Source organism: Staurois parvus, unplaced genomic scaffold (assembly GCF_062004578.1).
Source record: "Staurois parvus isolate SC_StPar_1 unplaced genomic scaffold, SC_StPar_1.0 ptg001051l, whole genome shotgun sequence".
Lineage (NCBI taxonomy): Eukaryota > Metazoa > Chordata > Amphibia > Anura > Ranidae > Staurois > Staurois parvus.
In genome coordinates this window covers 4,136,725-4,146,289 of record NW_028318847.1, presented here as the reverse complement: position 1 = coordinate 4,146,289, position 9,565 = coordinate 4,136,725, and the positions used below count along the sequence as shown (strand labels likewise).

General features: G+C 40.4%; 1 protein-coding gene across 2 annotated transcripts in view; it reads right to left on the bottom strand.

Moving 5' to 3' along the window:
- Positions 1–2,313: 2,313 nt before the first annotated feature.
- Positions 2,314–9,565, bottom strand: part of DPP3 (dipeptidyl peptidase 3) — a 112,771-nt gene continuing 105,519 nt past the window's right edge. For both annotated transcript variants that reach the window (XM_089658077.1, XM_089658078.1), the window contains exon 18: positions 2,314–2,817. In XM_089658077.1, the coding sequence (XP_089514203.1) occupies positions 2,660–2,817 (158 nt within the window). In that variant the 3' untranslated portion in view covers positions 2,314–2,659. The remainder of the gene's footprint in view (positions 2,818–9,565) is intronic.

The following is a 9,565-nucleotide window of genomic DNA, read 5'->3' as shown; positions in this document are numbered from 1 at the left end:
ACAAGGCTGCATGCAGAGTCACAGGGAGCATCGTCATTTATAAGTCAGTGTTCCAAAAGACATCGTCCTATGTAACACCAGGAGCTGTGCAACTGGTGCTATTCTTACCACGTGCATTTCCATGTCTGCCATTTCATCATGGACAGCTGGTTAGAACAAAGAGCAATTGTGAAACCCGTACACCCATGTTTCATCACTGGTAATGATCTTCTACATGAAGGAGGGGTCATCTGCCGCACACAGACAGAGTTCTTGGCAGACTGACACTGTGTTCCTTCTGCTCCAGGATCAGCAGGCTGAGAATGAACTTGGCAGAAACGCAGTGCATGTTCAAATCACACATGAGGGTTGCCTAGACCAATGGTCGGCAAGCCGCGGCTCGCGAGCCACATGCGGCTCTTTACACGCTTTAATGCGGCTCTTGTGTGCCGGGCGCCCGCTCCCCTCCCTCCTCTCGGGCGGCAGGGACTCTGCAGCGTGATCCAAAAAAAAAAAAAAACAGCTAGGGCAGCGCGCTCAAATGCAATGATTGGCCAGTCTCGCTGCCACTCACATCCTGATAGCCAGTGATTGGCTGTCAGGATGTGTGTAGGCGGGGGAGCATGACGAACGTGAGAGGAGCTAGGCTCCTCTCACAGTCTGCCCTGAAGACCGGAACGGCGCGGGAACACGGCCAGAGGAACGCGCGGAGCAAAGGTAAGCGAATTGACACAGGGGGGACTTGGCTTACTACTTGCTACTTACTTACTACTACTATATGAGGGATGAATTACTATATGAGGGATGAATTACTATGTGGGGGATGAATTACTATGTGGGGGATGAATTACTATAAAAACATATTGAAACTAAAAACAGTGTACCATCCTATGTATTTTCAGTTTTAAAAATGTGGCTCTCAAAATAAATTTCAATCGTGGTTTTGGCGAGATTTGGCTCAGTTGAAAAATGTTGCCCACCACTGGCCTAGACTGTTTCGTAGGACACACCGACAATGGCAGCAATGTTGTGGATTGTTCTCCAATGATCATCATGCACAAGTAGATGAATAGTTTTGACATTTTTGGGGGTTGAGCTTGTTGAAGGTCTTCCTGATCTCTCGTGGTCTTCCACTCTTGAAGTGACCGCACCACTCAAAACACTTCTAACATTTAATTGCAGCATCACTGTATACTTGCAGAATCATGTCAAACATCTCTGTGGCAGATTTGCCCAGTTTCACGCAGAATTTCACATTCACTCTATGTTCTAACTTGCTGTCCATGATGAAATAGCAGACGTGGCAATGCATGTGTCTAGAACAGCACCAGTTGCACAGCTCCTGATGCACACAGGATGATGTTTTTTGGCACATTGATTTATGAACATCAGTGCTCTCAGTGACTGTGTGTGCAGCCTTGTGCTGCCATCTGTTGGCGTGTTACAAAACTAGTCTTAAAACTTTTTGATACCACCTCTTACATCATACTGTGCAACATTTATGAGTGGAGTAGTTTTGTGAGTGGGTGCATATTTCTTAATGGACATGGAGGTGGAGAAGGAGTGCCAAATAATATAGGAGAAAAAGCAGTGAGATTGTGAAGTGAAATGTAGCAAGAAGGGGTGCTGTGAGTGACTGAACTGTGAGAATACATTAACATAGAGAAGAAGTGGGTGGAGAAATGCTGGAGAAGGTGCGATGATACTGGGGAGTGACAATGAGTAAGGAGTCCTGAAAGTGAATGATAAATGAAACTGTGCAGTAGCATAGAGAAGAGGAAGATGGATGAATCAGTGATATGATTGGAGAATGACATGAATATGGAGAAGAAATGAAGGAAAGAGAACAGGGATGCTGCAGAAGCAGCTGTATGATTGGGGAGAAACATGTAAAAAAAAAAAAAAGAGTGCCAAAGGATGTTGCAATTCAGAAGCAGAGCAAGTGTAATTTTAAGCAAATAATTCCTAATTGGCCCTTTATCAACTTTTACTTCCCTCAAATCAGCATTTGACTCAGTTCAGGATCTGTGGCCTACACCAGATCATTCACTGATCCCCTTCTAAACTGAATATATGACTGACTGATTCAAAGAGCTGGACTGTGAAACAGCTAGCCAAACCCTGCAGATTACACAGGGGGAGGTGCTCTCCTAGTGTAATCTGCAGGTAATGGCTATTTCGGCTAGTCCCACTCTGTTTATTAGGAGTGCTCGATTCATTTAGCAGAGGCCTTCAAACATAATAAGGTTATTTATGTGGCATCACTTTGTTCACCAAGAAGGTCACAACTATTAACAACCAATAAATAAAAACAAATACAAAAACACAATCCAGTTTGGTAAAATTATTTTTATTTTTGAATGCATTCAGTTTTAGACCTCATCTCATCTTTGGGCCACAAAAACCTGTACCTGTCAGACCTAAATGTATTGGCACTGCAACACAAGGATGGTCCTGGCCACTCTTTCCTTAAGGAACCCTCTGTAATTTTCATCTTGGCATGGCCCCATTAAATTTTTTTCCCCCATAATCATCATAAGTGATTACTCACAAAACCATTTCCTGAATTGATCTGCCATATTGCTAATTACACCCAATCCAAGCTGAACACCTGCAGAGTACTGTCTAATAATCCATCCATGACACAGCCCTGCAGAATGTGATTTGGAAGCCACAGTAATCATCTGCTGCACTCTTTCCCCCAGAAATGGGCATCTGCACAACTCATTTCTAGCATTAGGCACTCCAGCTCCTTTTCATCATCAGGGAATCTCTCTGTGACAGACTGGATCAGACCTGAAGGACTGCTGTCATATCGCAAGGCTTCTACAGCTGCCCCTGTAGAGAAAAACAAAAAAGTCTTATTTTTTTTTCCAGAAATATATGAGGTTCAATCAAGTCAATCTACTACAATTTCAATGCCTGCCCTTCTAACCAAGCACAACTGATTGCCTTACATGTCCCAAAGGGTAGAATTGATTTCTCTGTGGGCGATAACAGAGACCAGACTGACTACAGCTCCTGAGACCAAAGTGGTGCAGAAACTAGAACAAGGGTCTTTTGGTTCAGAAGACCAATAAGGAGCAGAGGTAGGTCTGTTAATCTGTGCAGTGACACTATTAGGAAAAGAGATGGGAACTGAAATAGAGCTGGGGGTGAAGGATTAGTCTGTGACCCTGAAAAGGCACTCTACACCTGAATGTCCAAAGGGAAAACTACTGTAGAGCCTGCAAAGATCAACAAATTTCCCCCTGCTTGTAAAAGTGGGGGTGCATTTTCATGCTGAAGGCTTTCCTGACAGTTGAACAGGTTTCTTCTCCTGACCTTGTAGGTAGGTGGAGGACCAAACTTGTGAAGGCCTAGTAGTCCCTATTTGGGGAGAGTAGAAAGAGACTTAGACAACCTTTGATTTCTAATGCTGAGGCAGCTAAATGTCCAGACCTCCAATGATATCTGTGAGGATAATGTCAATGGTAGGTCTGAAGAGACAGTCTCTCGAAGACCAAGTAAGTCAAGTACTCCTTGGATGCAATGTCCTCCTCACAGTACTTTAACCAAAGTGCTCTCTGCATTTGTATAACAGCAGACCTATATTACAGACAAGCCTAGAGGCACCCAGCAAGCCATCTCCACTGAATTGTTGGGCTTCAGACACCTGCTTCACATGCTCAATCAGGAAAGGATCCCCAGCTGCAGTGTAAAGATCTCCTTTGAGGGCTCTTGAACATTCTGCCACAGTTTGGCAAATTAAGGTCACACCTAGAGTATATGTTTAGGGGCAGAGCCTGCCAGTGAGAACTGGGGTTTAAAAAGGAATTCTAAATGTTGGTCAGTAGAATTCTCAAATTAAGATTGCCCTCTACTGGCCTAGTGGTTCCTAGGTTAAGATCCATGGTTAACCACAGATCCACGGTTGGTTTAGACCACTGTCTAACATTCTTTCCAAGCAAAAACAAATCCAGTAAATGCTCGGGGAGTCCCTGTGCCCACTGCAGTGTTTTAAGCTCCATAAGATGAATACCTCAAGAGCAGGTGTAACAGAAAGGTCTCTGCAGCTGTAGGAGTTCTGAAAGATCCAAGACTGGAGACAACAGGCTGATCCACCAAATGCAAAACAGAAGTTACATAGTTAGTCTGGCTGAAAAAAAGACAAAAGTCCATCCAATTCAACCATTAAAAAAAAAAAAAAAAAAAAAAAAAAAAAGTTATAATCCTACACCCACAGTTAATACAGAGGAAGGAAAAAAAAGCATGACCCAATTTGCTCCTGCAGGGGAAAAATTCCTTCCTGATCCCCCGAGATCCCTGGATCAAATTTAGCTATAAATGTTAGTATCCAGTTATATTCTCTGTATCTTGGAAAGAATCCAAGCCTTTTTTAAAGCAGTCCACTGAGCTGGCCAGAACAAACTCTTGAGGGAGTCTATTCTACATTTTACTGTGAAGAAACCTTTCCGTGTTTGGAGATTAAATTTATTTTCCTCCAGACGCAAAGAGTGCCCCCTTGTCCTCTCTGATGACTTCAGGGTGAATAGCTCTACACCGAGTTCACTATATGAACCACTGATGTATTTATACATGTTGATCATATCCCCCCTTAATCTACTTCTCAAGTGAGAATAAATTCTGTTCCTCTAATCTTTTCTCATAGCTGAGCTCCTCCATGCCCCTTATCAGTTTGGTTTCCCTTCTCTGTACTTTCTCCAGTTCCCCAATGTTTTTTGTGAATTGGTGCCCAAAATTTAACTGCATATTCCAGATGAGGTTTTACTAATGATTTGTACAGGAATAAAATGATATCTCTCTCTCTGGAGTCTATAAGTCTTTAAATACAAAAAAAGAGGATTTTGTTCGCTTTAGAAGCTGCAGCTTGGCATAGCATGCCATTATTAAGCTTGTGATCTACCAGAACTCCCAGATCCTTCACCATTGATTCCCCCAGTTGTACTCCCCCTAGTATGTAAGATGCATTCATATTCTTAACCCCCAAGTGCATAACCTTACATTTATCAAAATTAAACCTCATTTGCCACATAGTTGCCCAATTAAACAGTGCATTGAGGTCGGCTTGTAAGTTGGAGACATCCTGACGTTATTCCACTGCAGTGCTTGGTGTCATCTGCAAAGACTGAAATTGTATTTTTACCATTTTCCCAGACCCTATATCGTTTATAAATGTATTTAAAAAGTAAGGGTTCCAACACTGAACCTTGGGGTACACCACTGACAACCTTAGACCATTCAGAGTATGAATCATTAACCACTAAAATATATAGAGTGCAACGCTATATATATATATATATATATATATATATATATATATATATATATATATATATATATATATATATATAAATATTATCAATTCAGAAAAATATCTGTGCAAAAATACTCAAAGTGCTATTTAGTACAATATGTGCATAAAGTGAATAAATGTCCATATATATCCTTCCAATTTCAACTGGAAAATATATGAGCAGAAACAGTCCTCAGATTAAAACATGATATATCCATGTGACCAAAGTGCAGATGTGCGTATATTCTTGAAGGTAATCCACCACTTCTGGTGGGTGTACACTCACCAGAACTTAGATGTATACAAGAATTGGTTACAATGTCACATCTGGGTGCAGGAACAGAGAAGCAGCATAGGGGTCAATCATCCAGCATTCTCTAAGTACCGGTGGTGCGAATATCCTTAATCTGGGAAGATAGCTCAACTACAGGAGCCAGAGAAGCTAATATAGTGTAGTACAGTTGCAAGAAAAAGTATGTGAACCCCTTGGGATTACGTGGAGTTTTGCATGAATTGGGCATAAAATGTGCTCTGAACGTCATCTAAGTCACAACAATAGAAGAACACAGTCTGCTGAACATAATACTACACAAACATTAGATGTTGCCATGGTTTAATTGCACATAACATGTAAACATTCACAGTGCAAGGAGGAAAAAGTATGTGAACCTTTGGACTTTTTTTTTTTTTTTAATTTAAATATTTATTAGTTTTTCATAGTATTACAAAATTTCCATAAGAAGAGGACCAAACGTACAAATAATCAAAACATTTCTACTTTGCCCCCTTCTAATTACCTCTTTTCTTTCCCTCCCCTCCCAACCCACCTCTACCCCCCACCCCCTCCCTCCCCTCTGCAAGATCACCAATCTCTCAAGACCCACTAACTTTAATTAATTTCCTAGTTTAAAATTTTCTATATTTCTCTTTCATTCCTGATTTTTCCCATTTTTCCCATCGCGAATAGTATATTTCCAACCTATCTTCCTGCATATAGTATGATTTTTCCATTCTGCTAATCTGGTTTACCCTATTAATCCAATCCTCCTCCATCGGCACCTCTGTCTTCCGCCAAAACTTAGGTATCAACCCTTTTGCAGCACTTAGGTAATACCATACTCCTGATTCTTTATATTTCTTTACTGTTGTCTCAACATTATGCAGGAGGCACATGGTTGGGTCTAACCCTATGTCATTTCCAGTTATTATTTCTATTAATTTAACTATTGTCTTCCAGAAAACCTGAATTTTTGGACATTGCCACCATATGTGGAACACCGTGCCCTCCTCCCCACATCCTCTCCAACACATTTTTGAATTCTCCCCACTCATCTTGTGCTCAGTGCTCGGTGTAATATGCCATCGTGTCAGACATTTATAGTTGATCTCGACGTCTCTCATACTAACACTCTCGTGTACCAATCTAAATATCTTATTCTGTTGATCTTCATCTATCACCACCTCCATATCTCTTTCCCAATTTGTTATAAAAATTAACTTTGTGTCCGTGTCTAATTCTGTGAGGATCCTATAAATTTTTGTAACACCGTGTTTCCCATCCCTACGTGTTTCTAATAGCCTTTCAAACAAATTCCACTCCTTTTTTAATCTCAAAGGTTTTGGGAGATTTCCAATGAAACATTTTAATTGGTGATTTTTCCACTCATCTATTCTATTAAACATATCCCCCCCCCTCTCTTTTAATTCTTTAAATGTTCTCAATTCCCCCTCTACCAATACATCTCTCAATTGGATATCTTCTTTTTTAAACCATCTCCCTGATATCTCTTCCTTTCCTGGAGGAAAAAACTCTGTGTTTGCAAGTGGCATTAATATAGAGTTGAATTCCCATTTCATGTGTTTATGTAAATTATCCCATGTCCTTAAAACATTTAAAGTGAAAGTGCTTGTGTTTTCTTTAATTCTTCTATATTGTGCTGGGACCCATATCATCTTACTCAAACTAATTCCACTCAGTTCGTTTTCTATTTTTACCCAACTTTTTCCCTTATGGTTAAATGTCCAGTCATATATTCTTGCTAAAATTACTGCTTTATAATATCTCTTGACGTCAGGTAGTCCCATTCCCCCTTTCTCTTTAGTCCTGCTCAATGTTTCGTATGATATTCTTGGTTTTTTATTCCTCCATATATATCTTGTTAACATTCTTCTCATTATCTTAAAAAACGCCTCTGGGAGTTTAATTGGGACCATTTGAAATCTATAGAGTATTTTAGGTATAATTACCATTTTAACTAGGTTTATACGTCCTAACCATGATGGATTTCCTCCTTCTAATCTTTTTAACTCATCTTTAGTCTCGTTTATCAAAGAAATATAGTTTAATCTATACAGTTGTTTATAAGAAGTAGCCAGTTTTATTCCTAGGTATTTTATATCTTTTTCTCTCCATATAAAGGGGAATTCTTTTTGTAACTTTTCTTTTTCGCTCTTTGGTATATTGATGTTCAGGATCTCTGTTTTTGTTGGGTTAATTTTTAGATTTGATAGTTCACCATACTCCTTCAGGGTCTTCATTATACTTGGTAATGTTATTCGGGGGTTGCCTACATAGAACAATAGGTCGTCCGCAAAGGCCGCTACCTTATGTTCTATATTTTCTATCTGGATTCCCTTTACCGCACCACTATTCCTTATTATTGACAACAAGGGTTCCAGTGTCAAAACGTACAACAGGGGGGACAATGGGCAGCCCTGTCTTGTTCCGTTGGACATCTCAATGTATTCCGACCTCTCCCCATTTACCGTAATGATTGCAGTGGGCTCCCTATATAAAATACCTATCCACTCCCGCATTCTCTCTCCGATCCCCAGCACTTCCAAGTTGTCCATCATAAAGCCCCAGTCCACTCTATCAAACGCCTTTTCGGCATCAATTGACAGGAGCACCACCGGGGCTTTTCCTTTTCTACTTTTCTGCATAAGCATTAAAGTTCTCAACCCGTTGTCTCTGCCCTCTCTCCCTGGGACAAAGCCCACCTGATCTCCATGGATCCATTCAGGCATTAGTTCTTTCAGCCTGTTTGCTAGAACCTTTGCGTACAACTTGGTATCAGTGTTCAATAATGAAATTGGTCTATAGCTAGAGCACTGAGAAGGATCTTTTCCCTCCTTATGAATGAGAACTACATGGGCCTGAAGGGATTCCCTCCTCCCCTCCATCCCACCTCCCAAGTCGTTCATATACTTCTTCAGCTTCGGTAACAGTGATTCACTAAATTTTTTATAGTACTTAACTGTATAACCATCCGGGCCAGGGCTTTTTCCCCCCCCTGTACTTCTTAATGCTGCTTCTATTTCTTCCTGGGAAATTTCCACGTCCAAGGAGTTCAATTGTGTTTCACTGAGTTTAGGTAATCCCGCATTTTTTAAATATATCATCCTTTTTTCGTTAATACCTTCTCTAGTTTCTTTTGGAGTACCTTGATGGCCAATATTATATAGCTTTCTATAATACTCCGTGAATACTTTAATAATTTCTTTAGTTGAATGAACCAGCTCCCCCTTAGGACTTTTTATCTTTTCTATATAATTCCTGTTTTTCTTTTTATTCAGGGCTCTCATTAAGTATTTTCCTGGTCTATCTCCCCATCTATATCTTTCACTTAATACTTTGTTATATACTCTTCTCCTCTCCTCTTCCATCAGTCTCTCTAGTTCGTCTTTTTTATCCTTTAACTTCTGTCTTGTTTCTATTGTTATTTTCTTCTTATGTATCTGCTCCAAGTCCAGGATTTCCTTTAGGAGTCCGCTAACCCTCTCTCTTCTTTCTTTTTTCTTCCTTGCTCCCATCGCAATCAAGATTCCTCTTATATATACCTTATGGCTTTCCCATACTGTAGCTGTCGATACTTCCTCTGTCTCATTCTCCTTGAAATATACTTTGATCTCTTCCCTGATCTTCTGTACAATATCCTCATCCAAGAGAAGAGCCTCATTCAACCTCCATCCCAAGCCTCCCGTCCACCTTCTTCCCCATCCTATTTTCATTATGACAGGGGCATGATCCGAGAAAGTTCTTGTCTCTATTTCTATTTTAACCAACAGTTCAATGAATTGATGATCTATCAAAAAGTAATCCAGTCTCGAGTATATCTCATGTGCATTAGAGAAGAAGGTATAGTCTCTGTCTTTCATATGCATTATTCTCCATGAGTCCACCAGTTGGTACTCGTGGATCACCTTCTTCAAAGCTCTCAGAGACCTACCCCCCTCTCTCTGCACAAGGGAGGTTGTATCCTTTTGTGGGTCCATACAAAGATTTAAATC